The sequence below is a fragment of the Haemorhous mexicanus genome, chromosome 9 (assembly GCF_027477595.1).
Source record: "Haemorhous mexicanus isolate bHaeMex1 chromosome 9, bHaeMex1.pri, whole genome shotgun sequence".
NCBI classification, from domain to species: domain Eukaryota; kingdom Metazoa; phylum Chordata; class Aves; order Passeriformes; family Fringillidae; genus Haemorhous; species Haemorhous mexicanus.
This window is the reverse complement of record NC_082349.1, coordinates 15,853,698-15,875,036: the sequence shown is the minus strand read 5'-3', so window position 1 is coordinate 15,875,036 and position 21,339 is coordinate 15,853,698. Positions and strand designations below refer to the sequence as shown.

The following is a 21,339-nucleotide window of genomic DNA, read 5'->3' as shown; positions in this document are numbered from 1 at the left end:
TGAGGCACATCTATTGCAGTCATTGCTCCATCCATATTTCGGAAATTATGGAGAAACCCAGTATCATGTGCTGTACTCACACCAACAGTTACAGCCCGCCCCCGCCCCGCCGTGCAGCGGCACCAGCGCGGGGCGGCCCCGAGCGTGCGCCCGCCCCTTCGCGGCACCCGTAGGAGCGCTCCGAGGCCCCGCCCGCCGCTCTCGAGATTTAGTTACGGGAGCCGCTCGGCCGCGCACTCTCCGGCATTGCTGCGGCACCGCCGACATGGCGTCCACCAGCCGGTACGGGGGCGGGCTGGGCGCGGGGGGCCCGGGGGAGAAACGGGAGCGGCTCCGGCTCCGGCATTGCTCCCGTCCGCGGCACAGACAGAAGATGGCTGCGTCGCCTCTGCTACCTCTTGGGGACTGACCGGCTGCCATCGCCGCCCTTGCCCGGCCCCGGTGCTGCCGTTTCAGCGCGGCTCTCGCGGTGCACGGCCCACCGGCCCCTCTCCGCTGTGCTGTTTGTCTGGGCCGTTCCTTAGGGCGGCGGGCGGTCGGGCCTCAGGGCGCCCGCGCCTGTTCGTGCGGGCCGGGCCGGGCGGCCCCCGGCTGAGCGGCCTCTAAGGGGCTGAGCTCGCCGCCTCTGCGTCTTCTTGTCGCTATTGCTGGGCAGCACTCCGAGGTGACGCCGAGGTTTTTGGGGGATTGATGTCCTCTGTGCGGAGCTCCTCGTCAGCCACAGCTCGGTCCGAACGGCGACATGGCCTGGTGTGTCCCCCGAGCGCGGCTGTGTCCTGGCCGGGCCGGGCCGTGCTCTGCGGGCCTGAGGTGGTACCGAGCTCGTCCCGCCGTGTCCCGCGGCCGGGCACCGACAGGTGCGGCCCCCGTGTCCCTCGTGCTCAGCGCTGCCTTGGGCCGAGGTGCAGCTCCCTGGCCTGGCTCCACCTTATCGGGGCCTGGAAACTGCTTTTAGGCTCCCACCCTAAATCCGTACCGGCACTAGTCAGCGAGCAGACGGGTTTCGAGTTCTGAATTCTGTCCTCCTGGAGACATACCGAGTTTTTCTTTCTAGTCTGAAAGCCCGCGGAACAGACTGGAGTGACTCTGTAACTCCTGATAAACCTGTTCTAGGATCTAGGAAGTGCTTCCGAGTAGTCTTGCTGCAACTCGGGAGTTATATGCCGAGATGAGCCTTTACACACGTGCCATGTATTTTCTTGGCTTAGTAAATTGAACCCATTGCAAGGAGTACAGCGTATAAGTGTAGGAAGATAAACCGAGTTAAATTGGGATGGGAAGACAAATTTTTGCAATGTTTTATGAAGGTAAAGTCTGAAACAAAACATGGTTGGTATTCTTTGAGGCATCTGGATTTTTTTTTTTCCTTTTGCTTGGTGTGTCACTGCCTTTTATGTAATGCCAAATGTCAGGTGATTGTGAATGCTTTGTCAACAGTGTTGTCATATGAAACTTGTGGCTGGGAATAGAAGGAAAGTAGTCTAAAGAGCTTTCATGTACTGTTTTGAACATAATTTACATTTGAAGTTGTTGTGTTGATATGCTTTCTGGAGGTTTTAATATTAATAGTTATGCTGATTTTCAGTTTTAGTTTCAGGTTGGAGACATTTTTGTGAAGAGTCAGTGGTTTAAAATGTTCTGTTTTTTTGTATTCTAGACTCATTAGAAATATCTAAAAAATGAAAATTAAAATGGGAAGTATAGGTTAGGCTGGATTAATGGCAGAAATAACAGTGGAAAATGGGGTAACAGTAATTCTATTGGAAATTTTTTTTACAATTGAATGGATTTATAATTTTTTTTTTGTTTAATCAGATAGAATTTAGTAGTCATAATAAATTTTTTGAGATCAACTTTTGCTTTTAAGCTTGAGAAAAATGGCTTTGTGGAATACATGGATTCCAATTGTAAACACTTTTTACTCCAATTCTGAAATAATTTTAGTTGAATAATGTAACATATTGTTAATACGAAGTATTTACTTTTAAAACATTTGATTAGAAGCAATTGGCTGTTACTTTAGTCAGTAACTAAAAGCTGTTTATTAAATAATGCTAATGCTTTATGGGAAGTTGTAATTATTGAAGATCCATGGGTGTGAAAGAGTTCCCTGTTTTCAGAACTTGTCATGTAATTGCCTTAGGAGCCGATTATTTTTTGTGAAGATTTCACTATGAATTGCTTAATTTAAAATGGAATTTATTCTTCAAATACTTTAAAATAAACCAGTGTTTGAATTGGGAATTTTCCAAACATACATGTTGTATGTGCACTACTTCCTGAGTTAAGGACCTGGTAAATAATACTGTTCTGAGTAGAAGGAATGAAAATGCTCATTTGGAATGAAGAAATCACCACTAACTTATTGGGAAACTTCATTTAGCAGTAGTTTGAGTTACACTGCATTTAATCGAGTCTGTTATGTAGATTTTTAATGTTTTGATTTGAAGTAATTTTGGTACAAGATACATTACAAGAAAACTGGAATTTTGGCAATCTGAAGTCTTGGTTGTCAAATGTTGTTACAGCACTCATATAAAAAGTGCAGCTCAGGTAATCAAGTTAATATTCTATAATTAAGGTCATTAAGTGCTGTAGTGTTCCTATCATCAAGGAACTCTTTTGCTTTTGATACACAGCTTGCTTGTTTAATAGTCATGAATCCTTCTCATTTGTTTCTTAGTTTGGATGTACTTCCGAGGGTGACTTGCCCAAATCATCCAGATTCCATTTTAGTGGAGGATTACAGAGCTGGTGATATGATTTGTTCTGAGTGTGGGCTAGTAGTAGGTAAGTAGTTATTAATATTTTATAAATTACCATGTAACCTAAATGATGTGTGTAGGTTTGTGCCCTCTTGATGCCTAAGTGTGGGTGCTAGATTTGATGGGTGTGTGTTTGTTTGTTTTGGTTTTTTGTGTGGGGTTTAGGTTTTGTTGTGATTGTCTGTTTGCTAAAAGCTTACTGCTCTGAATAGCCTGTCTTCTGGTAGCTTCTTGCACTATGAAAATAATCAAACTCTCTTTAAAGACTGAAAATTTAAAATGTGCTGTAATATGAATTAGAGCATTGTGCTGTCCAGTCCCATATTCTGTTTTTGTTTATGACTCTTCTTTCATTCAGGAAAGTATAAGAGACGTTATAAAAGCTCTCTGTGAAATAACTTGCTTGTAAGAAAAAATACCAACACAACACAAAACCAAACCCCAACCAACCTCAGTTTCCCAGTAGCTAGATGATATCTTCTGCCCTGAAAGATTTATCTTTATATGGTTGCTAGAGTGTGTGTTTGTTAGTTGCTTCTCCCAAGGCTTTTAAGACTGTCGTAAATTTTCCCACTGGAATTTTGTGGAGCACGTTTGCTTGGTTTCTGTAGCAGCAACTTCCACAGACTAAACTGTATTTCTAAGTATAATGGCATATTTAAAATGAAGGGCCTGTTAGGTGTTGTCTTTTGTTTGAATGAGAAAGACGAAGTTGCCATAAAACCTGCTGCATATACATTTGTGTGTATCTTTTCTAGGATGAACAAGTTACATGCACCTTACTGTCTTTATCCCTTTTATCCTGGGAAACTTTCCATGCTTGTATTATGGTAATCCTTTAAACTTCATTGATTTCTGTTTTTTTTTTTTTTGGCCATTATGTGAAAAAATCCTCCTTGAGGGTGCATGTTTGTGTAATTCATTCAGTGCTGCTAAATATTTCAGATTGTTTATATCTATCTTTCCTTAACTATGGTGGTTTTGTTTTGCCTTGCCGAATTTAAAAATTTTCATTAAAAGCTGAAAGTTAAGGAATTTGTATTTGTAGCAGATTCTATGAGACACATTTCCCTTAAGAGAGTAATGATTTCATTTCCTGTTTTTACATAGGGAAGTTTTGTTTCAGGGCTTGCATGCATTATGATCACACGTGAGCAGAGCCCACTGAAAATACATTTTGGGATGGACTAGAAGTCACTTCAGTGGTGGGGATCATTTAAACCAGTTAACCCTCCTCATGCAAAAATTGTAGACAGAGCTAATAGTCCTTGACTTAACTAAGAGTATTTGCGTTTAATGTTTTTCTTGCTTGCTGTGGTAAAGTACTGAAGTTGCTTATTTATGCAAACAGTGTAAGACTATTATATGTAGAACTATGTTGTAGGATAAAATAGCTGGTGCACAGATAGTTTTCAGGTTTATAATCAATTTTCTGGGAAGAGGAGATTTAATCATTATTATTAGCTTACATTTATCAGTTGAAGGGTAAAGTAATAGAAAATTTTGGGGGAGCAGGAGGCCAGGACACAGTGGAGCTGATCTCTATCAAGTGGATTCCATATTTTAGGCAGACCATTGTGTTGCAAGTACTACTTTTTAAAGCGATTTTTGAAAAAAGTTTTTTATCAGAGTTGTTTTCTACTTGCAGGTTTTATTCTTAGTCTCAATAAGATTGAAATTTTAGTTAAATCTAGTATGCTGGGGTTTTTTTGCACAGTATTTTCCATGTGTTCTGAATAAACTGGTGTTTTTCTGTGCAATATTAAAATAATTTAATCTTGTAATGTCATTATGGCTGAAGCTGGTGTTGAGAGTATTATTGTTTCAAAATACTGCTTCATTCTCCTAAAATCTCTCATCTGCCTTTTCATTATTACTTTTTGTGGATTAGTTTGTGTTCTGTCTTTTCATGGTAATTATTTCCAACTTGTTAACTTTTCCTTCTGCTAATTGCTTTTTACTTGAAAGGCGCTTGGAGACCTAAATTATAATCATCCATGAAATTTTGATATTAGTGTGGATTGACATGCATTTGAGACTTAACAATTCTGTCCAGGTCTATTTGCTGTGACAAGAATAGTGCTTTATTATCCCTCCCTTCCTTCAGTCATTCTAAGCTATGTGCTACACTAAAGGTTCACGAGCTGGTGGGAGAGTTCATGGACAGAGTTCTTAGTTCTGTGTTCATTTAAAACGTTCACCATATCTCATTCTCCAGACAGGGTTGGTGGGGGGAAAAGGGTGTTCAAGAACAGAGGGCTAGTAAATCCTCTTTCTTGACAGGCAGATATTTTGCTTACTGCCTTATAGGCTGTAAAAAAGGCTGGGAATCAGCTCATATGCCAGAAGGGGCTGAAGAAAGCAGAGTGTAAGTGGAAGACAAAGCACTGAATTTTCTTGATGTAGCAAGGTGGTGATGTGAATTTCAGAGGAGGATAAGAACATGTCTGGTGGCATGTACTCAGGTATAAGGAATAACTCAGGTTAGACATTCCTTAAACTTCTATGTAGATAGCTTCATTAAATGTTTTCTTAGTGTGCAGAAGTTAAGCAGTGAGGAATTTATTTTCAGTGTGTAGTAAGTGATTTTCTCGAACTGGTTGGCTCTGTCTGCTTCACTGGTGTGGCTGGGAGGAATGGTGCTCTTGTGTGGACCTGCTTTGGGGAGCCTTCTTTGATAAAAAAGCAAAGTCTGTTTCCAGTTGATGAGGATCTTTGGACACATATCAACTGTTAAAGCTTTGAATCAGATTATGACCAATATTCAGACATTTCTGTCATGTTCTGTGTATACCTGGGTGTTCAGTTGAAGAATTTTAGGGAAAAATATTCAATAGCCTGTTGTCAGTACTAAGGCTGTTACAAATATCTGTCTGAGGATTTGTTTGGCTGATACTTCTGACAAACTTATTTGGCTGATACTTCAAACTTCTACAGTTTGAGATCAAAATGGTGCATTGTAAATTCAAATTGGTCCATGAAGAATAGGTAAGATTTGACTATACTACAGGTGTATTTTTTTTTCTTGGCAGTATAATAAACAAGTAGGAAGGGGTTTCACAATTGTCTCTCAACTGGCCAGTTCATTACTCAGGATATCTGTCATTAGGGATAAGATTGCTTGCTTCTGTATAGCTGCTTGTTCTTTCTGAAAACCAAAGAAACTTTTTATTTCTTTTCAGCTGTTTGTAGTAAGTGGGGAAGGTGCTTAAGTACTTCTGACTTGCATCCAGTAGAGGGCAGTTACAGCCATAGGGGAAAAATCTTTTAATATTTGGCTGTATGTCCAGGTTTACTCCTTTCTGCAAGTATTGTCAGTCTTTAAAATATTAATTCTTGATTCAAAGTATTGCTTAAAAAGTAGGCAAAAATCTTCAGATACGGATGTGTATTAGCAGCCTTTACATGCTTGGTGTCCAGACTACTAAAAAGTGTGTGACAAAAGTTGGCCCTTGGAAAAAGACTCTCTGCATTCAGAGGAAAGCTAATTATAAAGGATACTGATGCTTAAAGGCATTCTGAATAGTTGACTCTTGCATGAGCGTTCACAGATACTTAATACAGGAAATTTATGATATGAAGAAAGTAACCTGCTTGCCTTTCTCAGCCAGCATTTCAAATAGTCTGTTTGAATTCTAACCCTTTTCAGCTTGAAAGGCAAAGGGTGATGCTTCTAAGCATTTGGCAGTAATGCCTGTAAGAGTGGAAACAGACTTTAGATGTTAGAAGTTAGTGTCTTTTGTCAGGCTTGGTAATAAGCACTGCTCGTAGCATGAAATTTCCTGGAGGGTGGAGGAACCTTTCTAGTTAGTGGGTTTTTGGCTAGTGACCTCAGGTATTTGAGGGCCACTACTTCTTCCATTAGGTGCAGTACCAGATTTTTCTTATAACATTTTGAATCATCTTATTTAGGGAGTGGTTCTTAACTTGCTTCCTTACCAGCTGACATGGTAATTAGGCAAATAAGGGCTGGAAACAGTGTGAACTCCTCTGATGGAAAAAGAGTCTCAAATACCCCTTTGATGTAGGGTAAATCAGGCACAACATTTTAAATTGAGATTCTGTAGTTTGGAGCATCCTTCACACAAGTATTTGAGCTGTTAATCTTTTGAAGGCCTCAAGTCCTGGGGAGCTGTAACTGCAGTTGACCAGACTTGTCTACCTGATCATTTAACATTTCTACTCTCATTTGCTTCTTCCAAAATTATTATGCAAGCTGATGGCTTAGGAAGCCTGTAAGTCCTTTTAGATTTGTCATCATTTTGATATGCAGGAGCTGCTAAGCCTTTGTTCTTGTAGCAGTCGTTTGCCTGCGGTGCTGTGCTGTCTGTATCAATCCATAGTTGCCTTTTGGTACTGATGTGATGCTGTTGATGTCTGGCAACTAGTTAAAATCATCTGTGGCTTTTTTGTTTGTTAGCTTGTGGGGGTTTTATGTTTTGTTTAGCCATCTGAAAGCCTGCTTTAGTTATTTTAACTGTCTTGTGAGTAGACTGATGTTGCTGGTTTGTGATGATAAATTTGTGGTGATGACAATCATTGAAAACAAGATAACTTTTACAAAGAATACTAGTGTCTTACTAAGGACTAGGAAAAGTGGTGACTGTAAAACTATATGTTCATTAATTTTTTCCCTTCTCCATGAGTTTATTCTGTGGAGCATTTAATACATCTGGTCCTTCATAGAAATTCTAAGGCTGAAAAATGGAAAAAAAGGTTGTGTGCTACCATATGGGGCAGTATGTGAGCTAATAAATAGAATGTTGGAGTAGATACACCTGGAGTACTGTGTCTAGCTCTGGGCTTCTCCATACCAGGAAGGGAGAGACTTGCTGGAACAAGTTCAGAAGAAGGTTGCAAAAGTGATTTAGGAGTTAGGAGGGTCTTGAGAGCTGAAGCTTGATCTCACTCTGTTCAGCCTGGGGTTCTGTGCAGTTTCATGTCTTCTTCATTCTCCCCAGCTTGAAGCCTGCTCCTTAGTTTTTTCATTGTAGTTTGTCCCAGCACCTCATTGCTCTACTTCATCAGGAGCTGACTGAAACTCAAGTGTAATCCTATATATATATATATATATATATATATATATATATATATATACACACACGGACACATATATATTTAAATTTGGCATTGTAAAGTGCTTTTAATTAAAAGTATAATATATGTGCTCACTAGGTGGCAGCAGATTCCCTAACTAACCATGAGAATGAAACATTCTCTACTAACAGTAGGTATTTTGGGTCTTCAGAGTGCAAATCAACTTTTAATACTGTAATTATGTTTAAATTAAAATATTAGTTAACAATATGTGGAACTTAATGCAATGTGCAGCTAACATTACAGCTTCTCTGAAAAGAACTTAAGAACATGCCTTCTCAGCAGTGTTTCAGGACTGGATGTGGAAGATTACATTGCTCATGAATGTCATCATAGTTCTAGTTTTGGTTAGATATCTTCAGTTGTCTTCTTATAACAGATAATGCGAAATGCAGAAGGAGAAGAAAATACAGATGTTTAATATAAGTTACTGCAAATTTGATGTGTAGATATTTCAAACTAAGTTTTAAAAATTGCTCAAAAGTATGTTTTAATTTTTGAGTCTGACCTGAGTTTGGTTTTGCATTTCTGTAGCACACGTTCTTTGCATGTGTTAGTTGTGAAGGAAAGTAACCTTGGCCTGAGGTTTTCCATTCTGAGTAGCACTTCTGCATCTTATTGAATGAGCTTTTCAGATGGTGAGTAACCTGAATTTGGTTACCAACCAGGGAAGTTGGCAGTGTGTGTTTGCACTAGAGCCTCTGTGTTACTCTGTTGGACTGTGTTTTAAAGAGACACTGAACACTGGAAGAGTAGTTTCTGAAAAGAAATGGAGCAATGGAGAAAAATCAGTCTGTTTAGAAAGATGCTTTGGGATATCAGCCTGGAGATGCATTTCACAAGGATTTTGTCCTGTAAACTGTTTTTGTATGTATTTCAGAGGAGGAAGCTGAGGAGGTGAACTCATCTGTTAGAGGAAAATCAAATAAAGGAGCATCTATTGCGAGTGTATCTAGTGAAGCCCTTTTGTTCAAAAGGACTGCCTCAAAAGGAAGTAGCCAAGGAATATGTGGCCACTCCCATCCTTATTGCAGTTCTAGAGGGTTGCCCAAACCAATATAAGAATGTGAGAAAGCAGAGACAACTGTATAATGTACTTAGTGGGAGCTTTTTTACTCTCATGTTGGGCTGTTGGACCCGTATTCCAGCTTGGGAAAGCCAGTCAGTAGGGCATGACCTAGCAAATTCAGTTTAGATCTTGAAATCTTAACTTAGGACCAGTTTTCAAGGCTTTCTTACACTGCTTTTCTAAGACTAAGTTTAGTATTTTAAAGTTTTGCTTTGACCACTTAGGATGGGGCTTAATTGCATCCGTCCTTATATCACCATTCCAAGGTGGTTTTTATGTATTGAAGAATTAAAGATAATAAATACTGCATTTTGTTTCTTGTTTTAGTTTCTTGTTGAACAGGATAATCCAGCTAATCATGCTTGTAGCTGAACATGTTTTCCATCTATGGAAACCTGTGGGCTTATTTGTTCCATTTTCATTAATACTTCTAGCTTGTGTCACACTTATATAGAAGCCTTTTCAAAGAGGAATGTGCTGCCTAGGATTTCTGTATCTTTTCTGTGACATCAACAGATACAGCAAAACTTCTTTTCTGTAGTAGCAGATTTCTTGGCAAAATGAAGATATTTGCATACTCCATCTGAATTACACAAATGCTTTATATTCAGTGATTTGTTCTACTTAATCTTTTCTTACTCTGACATCGTAGTCTCCATCTTCTCTTTGTGGTGTGTTTATCAAAGCAGGCAGTGATGCAGAACTTTTTTGTTAGAGCAGGAATGGTTCATAACTCACAAGAGGCAGATCCCTGAGTGAGTCATTTAGGTCATTCCCTCTTGTGTGGAAAAATATTACGTCATTGCTCTGTACTCAGTGTTCTATTTATACCATGCCAGAATTTTAAGTACATTTTGCTTTTTTTAGATGCTGTAAACAGTATTGGGGGTTTGTCTAAAAGTAAAGTTACTGCTAGGCCATAGAAGGAGCATTACTGAATCAAATATTTACAGAGAGTCCAGGAGTCAGAGGAGCACACTGTCTTCAAATTCAAGCTTGCCAAGGGTGTGGGGGTTGACCTTTGTAGCAGATAGAATGAATCTGTGCTGCCTTTTACTCTATCTGTAACCCTGTAGCTTTTTGTGGTTGTTTTTTTTCTTCTCCCTCTTGGTTTTTTAGACCAGTAAATAAAGGTGGAGCCATAGTTATGAGCAGGTCTGACAGATATTGGTGAGAACACCTTTAACCTAAAGTGTTGTGGTGATTTTTTTTTTTTTTTGTAGCAACTTCTTTTGGTTCATTCACAGCTTTCAATTTCAAGCATTCTCCTTTCATAATTTTATGTTAAAAATTGAGTGGGTTATTCTGTCAGAATAGAGTCCCCTTGTATCCCCCAGGGAATTATGCAGTTACATCACTGTGTCCGCACCTTCTGCATTTTCTCCTGCTTCAGATCTTATATTGTTTGCAGAGTGCTTTTTTCTGCCTGTTTTCACCAGGTTAAATGAGCCTCTGTGATTTCATTCTAAGACTTCCATACTGTAAACTATGCAGTCAATGCTACTTTTTTTTGCAGACATTTCTCTCACAACAAACTTAAACATTGATAAAGTTGGTGAATTTTCCCTCAGGTTTAGCTGAGGATACCAATTATTCTGAAGTTTCTTCTGAGCAGAACACTAAGAAAAGTGTTTTCATTACTGCAGAACACTAAGAAAAGTGTTCCTTTTGTGTTATTTTGTACATGTGTTCTTAAAAATTCTGTAGTATTGCTCTGGAGGCAACACTTTTGCAATGCAGCTTTTATCAGATCTTTGAATACAATGAGCTGTGCTGGGTTTGGGGCTGGGGTTTGTGTTTTCTTTTGTGTTTCTTTTTTCCCCCCAAGTTTCTGTTGTGTTTACTGTAGGGCTTTTGCCTGCATCAGAATGTTGGTGAGAATTACTTCTCAGACTGGTAAGTTGCTGTAGGAAAGGTTTAGGTGAATGTGGAATTAAGAGACGACTGCTGGGAAAGTTGTTTCATTCAGAAAATGTGGTGCTTTTCCTGTTTATTCTGAATCTGTACTGAAAATCTTCCAGTTATAACAGGGCTGATTTTGTTTAGGAAAAAGTAGTTGAGTTTATATATTTTATGTTGATACTGTCAAGCATCTTGAAATTGGGCAGGATCACAACTGTCTTCACGCACAAAACTTGAACTGCAAGGTGTCATCAATGGTGGGTTAGAAGGTACAAAATTGAGAGTACAAAGGACTTAGAAATGATTCAAGAGAAGTAATTTACTATAGCTTGATGGGATTGTGCATGATAGGTAATTCATGTGTGCACTATTAACACATGGCAAGTGTAATAGAACTTGTTAAGTTACAGCAGCTGATTCATTGAGAGCAGTCCACAGGCAGCCTGACTTCAGCTTGAAATTGAGATCTTGATTCCTTTTGTGTATTGGAAATGCCATGATGTTCTTAATGGATAATCCATAAAGCTGACAGTTTCTGGTTTCTGGATGCATTTCTTTAGTTATTTATGTCTTCTGTGCAGCTCTACTTGCATTTTTTTTCCATTGTAGATCCTGAACATTCTGGTTTGTTGTCCTGCCAGTTACTGTTGTTTGGGAATGCCAGCAGACTGCCTCCTTAGAGTGCAGAGCTCAGATGCCTGGCTTAATGTTTCATGCAATATTTTAAAGCACTGTGTCAATGCAGACTTTGTGTTACCTTGTGTTCTCAGGTGACCGGGTCATAGACGTGGGCTCGGAGTGGAGAACGTTCAGCAATGACAAAGCAACCAAAGACCCCTCTCGAGTCGGGGATACCCAGAATCCTTTGCTCAGTGATGGTGACTTGAGTACAATGATTGGCAAGGTAACACTGGAAATACTAAATTTTTACTGAGTGTTTTTATTTCAAATACCAGATGATACTTCCATAAAGAAACTATGCAATAAATGTAGTTCTGAGGAGTTTTTCACCTGAACTGAAGTTGCATGTTTCAACAGTCTATAAAATGTGGCCCTTTCCTGGGTATAGAAGGAAAGGGTCAACCTTTGCAAAAAACCAAAAAAGTTTGCAGTGCTGTGGGGTTACTTGCTATGCTTAAATATGTTTCTATAAATAGGAAAGCTGATGTTGCAATTTTAAAAGAAGTATATTTTGACTTAGCAAGTGTATTTGAGGTGGTTCTGAAATTAATGTTGAGATCTTAATAGCTAATGCTGCCTTTTTTTGGTAGTAAAGTCTGTATCAGATTCATATTGGGGACCTGGAGACCACATTGTACATGTTCTTTCAGTTAATGTTAAAGCACTAAATGTAGCATTCTTTCATGGTGTGAGTGCCTCAAAGGAAAGTATTCAGTCTATACTTGGGTTGAAATTTTGTGGTGCAGTCATATCCAGCTGTTTCTCCTGAGAGCAAGCAGGACTAATCACACAAATTCATTCCCTTTAATGAAGCAGTGACACAGGTAAGTTTTAATTGTTGTACTTTCTTCTTCATATTTTACTGCAAGATCCAATTTAATTTTTCGTGGATTTCCTGAATGTTTCATGAAAAGGGCTACAGTTGCTGATTAAGAACACTTTGCAGCTTTACGTGTTTTCTCAAAAGTTTTTGTTCCAGTGATGTTGCTCGGATGAAGTGCATAAATATGTATGTATAGGGCAGTGTGCAGCATACTTTTCATCCAAGAATTCTTAAAAGCAAAGAAGTCAATAAGTGAATACTGATGGGCAGCTAATTTTCACCATTAGTGAAAAAGAAATCTTCTCTTTGAGGAAATGTCCGAGTAGATTATTATGTTCTGGACAATTCCAAGCATTGCTGCCTATCACATTTTAGGATTATAGGTGGCTTTTGGAGTACGTTCAGACAAACAAATTTCTTCAGTGCTTCATTAAAAAATTGGCATTGCTAAGTGGCTCTTTGAAGCAGCGTTGTAGAAGTCACTGGAATTCTAATACCACCTATAAAGGATCAGAAAGATTGTAGTTCAGAGGGCTTGAATTTCTGTTACTGATTTGGTCAGCTCTGATAAAGATCTATACCTTTATAGACAGATGGAGAAATGGACTATTTGCTCCAGGTTCACATTGTTTCTCACTCTTGGCTGTGTAAATACAAGGCTTGTTTCTGGGAGCTCATTTTAATTCAGTCAATAGAATGACCTGAGCTCCTTCTAGAGAACTGTGCAGGTTCTAACCTGCGCATTGGAAAAGACAAAAGAAATTTCAGCTAATGACAGGTTTTGTGTCCAGGTGATCAGTGACTTGAGCTGTTAACTCCCTTCCCTCTGGATGTTCAGATCATAATCTGGAATAAAGAGGGATAGCGACCTTAGTGAGGGAATTAAAGACACAGGAACTTGTATGAAAAGTTTGTTTGCCCATGAAAACTTTCAGAGCTGGACATTTGCTGTGAACCAGAACATCCCAGAATAGGCAGGAGCAAACTTGCTGTAGCAGAGTGCCATTCCATAAAGACAAGATGAGAGTTTTGGTGTGGCATGATTTAATCTGTGAGAACTGAGTAAGAAGTGCTGGAGCTGCCAGGATTGTGTTTGGGATTGTAGAGGGGGCAGTCAGTTCAACTGTGGATACTTTATTTGCACAGGGAGGAATTGCAGAAGAGGTGCATTATTGTCTATGGGAAATTGAGAGTCACTTTGACAAACCAGGATGTTTTCTGCACAGGAGTTCCTGTGTTTGTCTTGCTGGTAAGCAGAAGCTTTGCAATGTCAGTTCCTTGATGTGAGCTTTGTATCAGGGACTGTTTTTTTTTTCCTAATTATTTGGAAGGAAGTGAATTACTTTTATCAGAAGATGCTGGAGACATCTTCTGTCAGTGCAGAAAGGGCATGAATTTTGCAGCAAGGAAGTAGTCCATTTCTCGGGCAGTGATCTGAAGTCCTTCCTGGCAGTAGGTTGGGATGTGGATTGACCTAGATAGACACAGTGGTTGAGCAAGGCTGAAATCCGTGTAGTCTTGAAGAGGGTAAGTAGTATCTGACAGAGTGCAGAACAACCTTTACGAGTTCCAGAGAATGAAACAAGGTAAAATTATTATTTTCCCAGTTAACAGCAGGTTTTAGAAGGGCCTGGAGCAGACCCCATATTTGTGTGCCAGAGATGGCTTTAACCTTTCATATGGGACAGGACCAGGGCTATTTCTTTCTGCTTGAGGTAGGACTGCAGATAATAAAATCTTTACAGCTGATCTTCTCCATCCTTGCAAAAAACACCCCCACCAGAAAATCTCCTAAAGCACAACCTGTGTTGTGGGAAATCCAGAAGAGAAGGACATGGATAATTCTCATGACACATCATGTTAGATCTGCTGTAGACTCCTGGGAACAGAGATGGAAATGGAGTCTCAACCAGTTACAACAGTATTGCTTTGTAACAGTAGAGGAAGAGGGTCAGTTCTGCTTCACAGAGTGGTTTCTCTCTCTTTCCTCTGGGAAGGCAGGAGGTGCTGCTCTGGGGCCCCTTCCTGTAGGGATGTGTGGTCTGTATGTGTTAGCTGCTCTGCCTGTGCAAAGGGATTAATTCCTAATTGGTTTTAATGTGTAGGGAGCCCATCTGTCTGAGGCAGCAGCAGCCTGCATTGGAACAAAGATTAATTTGCCAGTGAAGAGGAGGGTGAATAGCATAGTTGGCGGTGCTAGAAGTGGTTTGAATTCCACAGGCAGGTCTTCAGGATACTGGCACAGAGCTGTAACTCTGAAATTAGATACTGTGTGCTGCAGTTGATCTGATTACAATGCATATCAATTGGAGGCATGGTGAAGTGTCACATTAATTGTGTCTTGATTGCCAGGATGTTGTAGCTATTTCTAAAATTCTAATGTAAGATTAAAGAAAAATAACTAAACAAGTATCTTTTAGTTTTGCTTTGATACAGGGAGCCAGGGAGCTCCCTTCTAGGAATCTAAAAGCAAACTGCAAGTTTTGTTTCCTGTCTTGTGGAAAATGTCTTTTGTCACCTTTGCTAGTTAATTGATTCCTTTTTTTGTAGTAACTGCAACTCCAAGAGAATTTATATTGGTTGAACAAAGATCTAATGCAATCTCTTAGCATAGAGTTCCTATCCTTTGATCAGATTATCTCTGAGAGAAAGCTGGCTTTTGTAAAACTGCATGGCCTGAATCTGGAAGTGCTATATTGATAACAGTGCTATATTGATAAACAGAGAAGGTATCAGGGGCTGATGATTGAAAAAGTAGAAAGGATCCATCAGACTGATCCATATGAGCTGGTTGTACTGGGCAAGAGGATTGCTAGATCGGGGGGCATGACTTGCTGCTTTGGCTAACCACAAATCAGTGATGTGGGTGATACTGGTCGTACTTTCTGCTGCTGTGGGGAAATACTGGAGTACAAAGCTGTTGAGTGCCAGCACTGTAAACCTGACCTCCACTGAGCCCCTTCAGAGATTGTCACTGTTTACTTGACTGCATTTTTTCACTTTAGTTACCTTGAAGGGTGTTTCCAGGATTGTATCCATGAGGTTTCTGTTCTGTTTGAAAGCCAAACAGGTAGAACTCCTGACTCAAAGGCCACAATAGGAAATCACATGATTCATAAAGTCAGCTTCATTTCAGTTAAAACTGTATGGCTTCTGTCTTTTTCCACGAAGGGAAAGGATCTCCTAACATGGTTGTCAAGGGCTGAAGTCAGTAAAACATTGTCCCTCAAAGCTCCAGAAGGAAAGTAGATGGTGCATTTAAATAACACATGCAGGGAGATTTTCTGTGGTTTATGTAAGCAATTGAGGTGGAAGAGAGTTTTCCACCCTTTTTATAGTTGTGAGTTGTATATTGGGCATGGCTCTTGAAGGGGGCTCACATCAGCAGGGTAAAATCCTTATCTAGTTTCATTCCACAGCACCTTATAGATATGGGTTTTGGTTTGTGGTTGTTTTTGTTTTTTGTTTTTTTTAAATTGTTTTGGTTCTCCTTAACCAGTGGACCAAGGAAAATCCTGTGGTGAAGGGGAGTCCTTGCTGGCTCCAGGACAGAGCAATATTTCCTGGTAGATTAGTCTCTGATACGAAGCCTGACTAGACAAGGACCTGGGGACTTGCTGTTGTTTGTGCTCACTCTTCTGGCATCTACAAGAGTTTGAGCTCATGCAGTTCCATGTAAGCATGTGTGCATAGCACTGGTCTAGGAGGCCATGATAAACACAAATGTAATACACTGCAGGGAACAGGGGTATGACTGATGGCCAGCAAGGAACCTTTTGGCTTAAGACTTCTGTATACTTTGGGCCAAGGGAAGCTTTGGCATAATTTTTGAATGGAAGGCCTAGTATTGCTCTTTGTGGCCTGAAGTCTTGTACTTTATTCTTGTTCTTTGTTTACCTTTTCATCTTACTGGGAATCTTTGAATAGCTGGAGGTGTTCATCCAGCCAAGGAAGTAGGATTGTCTTTGGAGCAGCCCTGTGTTGTGTTGGTGCCAGGATCATGTCTGGGTGCTTATTTTGTATTAAAGGATGTTTGGAGTAGTAGGAAAAAGCCATGAATGGTTCTGGAATCTGTTGTAAAGACGTGTTGAAGGAGCTAGGGAGACTTATGAGGAGGGTTCTGTGCTGAAGTCCTCAGTTGCCACAGTGAGTCAAGGTGTGTGAGCACCACAGATGGTGTCTCAGCAGGGAGGGATCCACTGGGGCTGCTGGAAGTGGGGTGTCGTTGAGGCCTTGGGCATGGGAAGGGGAACAGTGTAAGTGAATGGTCAAGAATGAGTGTTATTACTGTCAGAAAACATGTATTAAATGCAGAAGTACACCTCACAGATGACAGTTATAGCCTGTTAAAATAGAGGGGCAGTTCTCAAGGACATGGGTCAGGAATGAAGAAACTGGGCAGCTGAGGAGAAAAAGTGATGCCAGGGCATATTCTGTGCTTTGTTCACTGTGTCTTTACACTTTGTACAGCCTAAACATCTCGATCTATTGCTGGGTATTCAGTTTGAGATCTCTGTGTTCAAGTGCTAGCTAGGTTATCAGTCAGGCACAGATCAAGACCTGCATTGTGTTTACTGGTTTTGGTAAAATAACACTCCAGTAGTCAGTGTCTGCGGTGGCTTGTTTAAATGACCAAATCTGTCTGTAGTGAAAGTTGGATGCCCCATCCCAGGTAAATTGTTTGAAGGTACCAGCAAGGAATAAATGCTTGCAGATTCAGGAAATCCATGCTTCTACACATGATGGAATTATGAAGAAGTGGTTTCCACTTGAAGGAACTTGGGCCTCTTGCATACTGTGACAGTGAACACAAATGCAGACAATAGAAGTTAGAGATTATAAATTGCTCTTCTCTTACAGGACATGTCTTATCAGCTATCACTAATCTGACATGGCATTATTTGGTTAAGGCTTGTTTTGGGCTACTGGCAAATTGAAAACTTTAAACATTTTGGACCCTTTTGGTTGGGCATATTTGCATATTTAATAGAAGTATGCAATTTACTCTATAAGTTGTTAGGTACAAGCAAAATGGTACTTTGGAAGCTTGTTTTGAAGTTGCCAGGTTGAGTGTGAGGCTCCTAATTCTCTGAAGACCTCAAGCTTTTCTTTTAAGAGGCCAGTGATTTTCCCATAAAGTCAAAAAACATGGATATTTCCATTTTCTAATTAATGCTTGCAGCCTCTAACAGGCACGGTAGCAGGTTGGGTTTGACTGGCTCTTTGCCCATGCCTTCACTATAATGGTTATCGTTGTAATAACTGGTCTCCCATTGACCATAAAATTGTTTTCCTGACTCACCTGTCTGCCACGGATGCGTCCTAAAGGACGCACCAGAGTTGCGTGGAGTATCATCTTGGCCCTCAACACTGGTGACAGGAGTATTGAGATGCACACATTGGCTATGTATTTCTCTTTTTGACTGTGTAATTTTGTTACATAAGGGAAGAAAAAGCCCTATGTAATCTGCCATCTCTGGGAAGCATTTCATGATTTGAGACTGGTGCAAAGTGTAGAACTTGTTGTGTGGAATGATGTGTGATTGAATGAGTTACTTTCAGTGATGTTTATTTGCACAACTGTTGGAACCCATGCCTTGAATTAAAATGTATAAAGCTGGAAGATATTTGCTCTTGAAGTGAGCAGGAAGTTGCTTAGTTGGTTGTATTATTGATGATGTAAATTTTTCTTTTCAGGGCACAGGTGCAGCAAGTTTTGATGAATTTGGGAATTCAAAGTACCAAAATCGCAGAACTATGAGCAGCTCTGATCGTGCGATGATGAATGCTTTTAAAGAGATTACGAACATGGCAGACAGAATCAACCTCCCTAGAAATATAGTTGTAAGTTCATGTCTCCCTTCCTTAAATTGTTCTGGCATTGACTTAGTTAGCATAATATAATGAGCACATGAATTTTTGATATTGCTGCTAATTAAATGGCCTAGAGTTAATTAAATTTCATCTTCTTGCGTTGAAGGATCGAACAAATAATTTATTCAAGCAAGTGTATGAGCAAAAGAGCCTGAAGGGGAGAAGTAATGATGCTATTGCTTCTGCTTGTCTCTACATAGCCTGTAGGCAAGAGGGTGTTCCAAGAACTTTTAAAGGTAAGTTTTCAGTGATACAGATTCAATTTTGCTGTGAAGGAAAGGTTTAGTTACTGTCACTGTCAGAGGCTGGTTTTCTTATTCCTGGACTTTGTCAAATTGGTTGTTCTCAGCTGTAGCTCACCTTTGAGGGGTGGGTAGAAGGGTCTGTTGGAATTTGTTATATTTGTGGCTCTAGGGCACGAGGGTTTTAGCATTTGAAAGTTATTTTGAGTGTTGGTGAAACTTAAAAGGCATTGCTTTGATCAGAGGATGGTGGAGACTGGTTTAACTGATTTAACTGAATTTGAACCAGCAGTTCTGTAGTAAATCTGTGCAGCTTTTCCCTACCAGAGATGAAATTCTCTAGCATTCAGGACCAAATTTCCCTAAGTGAGCTGTATTAATTAGTGCCTTGTGATAAATGTGCACTGACTGAAGTTTCACAAATGGTCAGAGCTTATTTAGTGATGGTGGCCTTCAGGACATTGGCCTTCGTCATGGGTCTTAAAATATTGAGAATCAAGTTTGATTATTTTGGGGGCGACAAATGCTGTGGAGCCTAAGATTTAATTTATACTCTCTTTTTCAGAAATATGTGCAGTGTCCAGGATTTCAAAGAAAGAAATAGGCCGGTGCTTTAAACTTATTTTGAAAGCTCTGGAAACGAGCGTTGATTTGATTACAACTGGAGACTTCATGTCACGATTCTGTTCTAATCTGGGTCTTCCCAAACAAGTACAAATGGCAGCAACACACATTGCCCGTAAAGCTGTGGAATTAGATTTGGTTCCTGGAAGAAGCCCTATCTCTGTAGCAGCTGCAGCTATTTATATGGCATCACAGGCTTCTTCAGAGAAAAGGACACAAAAAGGTAAAACATGACTTTTTTTGGTCTTTTTTGGTTTGTTTTTAGCTTGCCACATCTTTCTTCCTGAAAGAAACTTCAGTGTTCTGGTAAAACTTGGATGAGGTCTGTGCAAACAGTGATAAGCTCCATTCTAACTGCGTGCAGCAAGGACCAAACCAGGATCTCCCAGTCCCCAGAAGGAACATGGAGTAATTGGCTACACTCAGTGTAAATTGAGTTCATTTTCTTCTGGTATTAGGAGTCAGATTCTTGAATGCAATGGACCAGTGCATTCACATGAGCATAATAATTTAAGTTCACATATGCTAATATTTTTGGGTGTCTGTTTTTCTGCTCTAAAATATTCCAAACAGGAACTTGGTGGCAGTTACAGGGAGCACTTGGGCTTTGGATTACATTGAATCTTTAATCATTCCTGCAGCCAGGGAATTGCCTGCATTAGTACATGGTCCTTGACTTACCGTCAGCCTGTGGTAAAGATGGAAAATGTGGGATGGCAAGGTTTGCTGTGGACCAGCTGGGGCAGATTCCCTGCTGGTAGGGTGGCCTGTGGGGAGCCAGTAAGGAGTTCAGGGTTCTTGAACTGCAGAGCAGCATGGATCAGCCCCTGGGGCTCAGGGAAATGAGGTTACAGAGCAGTGATGTCTGGGGGAAGAAGTTTGCTAAGGCTGCAGGGGGTAGAACTTGATTTAAGAAATGGATTCAGGTGCTCCACTGAGTTGTCCAGTCCAGATCAGAAATGTTGAAAATGTAGCTATTTCTTAATTGACCATTCCTTTTGGATAAAGAATAGCTTTTATCTGTCAGGTTGTGGTGTTTTGTTCTGCATTTTTTATTGCTTATGTCCCTGGAGCTTCTATCCTTTTGGGACTTTCCTGGGCCTGCGAGTGATCTGTAGCCCAGGAAGTTAAGTACCTTCATCCTTGCTGGCTGTCAGCTACTGGATTGCATCTGTTAAGAGTGATAATTAAAATACAGCTGCTTGCCATGGACACCACAGCTCCACACTGCTCCAGTGTTTTTGGACAGTGCTGAAGGCTCTCATGCAGTTCAAGGTTTAAATTCCTGACTTTACTAACTCTTGAATAAATTTAAGTTTCTGTGCATCTCAAACAAGTGTTCCCTTAGCTTGTTAGACAGTGCTGTGTGCCTCTGCCTTATTTCTTGGTGCATTTTGAGGTAAATGTATTTCATGCTTAACTGAAGGTATCAATTTTTGTCTGTGGCTCAGTGTTTTGCTTGTTTTTGCTTATATTTAGTCAAAGCATAAAAACAAAGTTCCGGAAGTCGATGATGATTTGGTAAAATAATGGTGGTTATATGTAGTAGATGTTTCTAATTACTTTTACACTCCAGTCCTCTTCCAATTTGAAGTTTGTTATTCCACAATTTATAGGTTAAGCTGAGCTGTGGCACATAAGACGACAGACTTATATATCCAAAATATTAGTCACCACAGTTAACACCCTTTCTACCAGGCTTTTGGGGGAGTTGCAAGTGAAGCAAGTGTCCAGTGCCTCTTGATAAGTTATGCTTGCTGGTTTCTTGAATACAAATGGCAAAAGTAAAAACTAACAACTTCTCTGCTTTTTGTTGTAGAAATTGGTGATATTGCTGGTGTGGCTGATGTTACGATTAGACAGTCATACAGGCTGATCTATCCTCGAGCTCCAGATCTTTTCCCAGCAGACTTCAAGTTTGATACCCCAGTAGACAAACTACCACAGCTGTGAGATTACAGAGGGTTAATTTCTGTTAACCCCCCCATAAAAAAACCCAACAAAAACTCTTTATTTTTGCCTATAATAAAGGATGTACAAAGTGTTAATATTGGGTCTTCGTGTTGTGGAACGGGAGGATATGGAGATGGAGCATAACTGCTGAAAGGCAGCATACATTCCAAGGGTAAACAAGCTGATTGTGTGGCATTTTGTATGTATATATTAGTGGAAGTAAATATTTAATATCTGTTGCAACAAATTTAATTTGATACTGTTGTACTTATTTAGATTTCTTTTGTAGGGATCTAGTAAGATGTATTT

At 40.1% G+C, this 21,339-nt stretch overlaps 1 protein-coding gene across 2 annotated transcripts; it reads left to right on the top strand.

The window, feature by feature from the left end:
* Window positions 1–163: 163 nt before the first annotated feature.
* Window positions 164–21,125, top strand: GTF2B (general transcription factor IIB). Of its 2 annotated transcripts, none has more exons than XM_059854192.1 (7): window positions 164–282; window positions 2,684–2,790; window positions 11,604–11,737; window positions 18,035–18,181; window positions 18,318–18,447; window positions 19,019–19,300; window positions 20,897–21,125. In XM_059854192.1, exons 1-7 carry the CDS (start codon window positions 266–268, stop codon window positions 21,028–21,030), a joined length of 951 nt encoding a protein of 316 aa, XP_059710175.1. In that variant the 5' UTR covers window positions 164–265; the 3' UTR covers window positions 21,031–21,125. The 2 variants fall into 2 exon arrangements, with proteins under 2 accessions (XP_059710175.1, XP_059710176.1); XM_059854193.1 differs by lacking the exon at window positions 164–282 and adding an exon at window positions 1,170–1,307.
* Window positions 21,126–21,339: the final 214 nt, after the last annotated feature.

Excerpts from the sequence above, each read along its gene's own strand:
- GTF2B (XM_059854192.1), top strand. Across the intron at positions 11,738-18,034 it reads TGAGTACAATGATTGGCAAG|GGCACAGGTGCAGCAAGTTT; the intron begins GTAACACTGGAA and ends TTTTCTTTTCAG. Across the intron at positions 18,448-19,018 it reads TGTTCCAAGAACTTTTAAAG|AAATATGTGCAGTGTCCAGG; the intron begins GTAAGTTTTCAG and ends TCTCTTTTTCAG.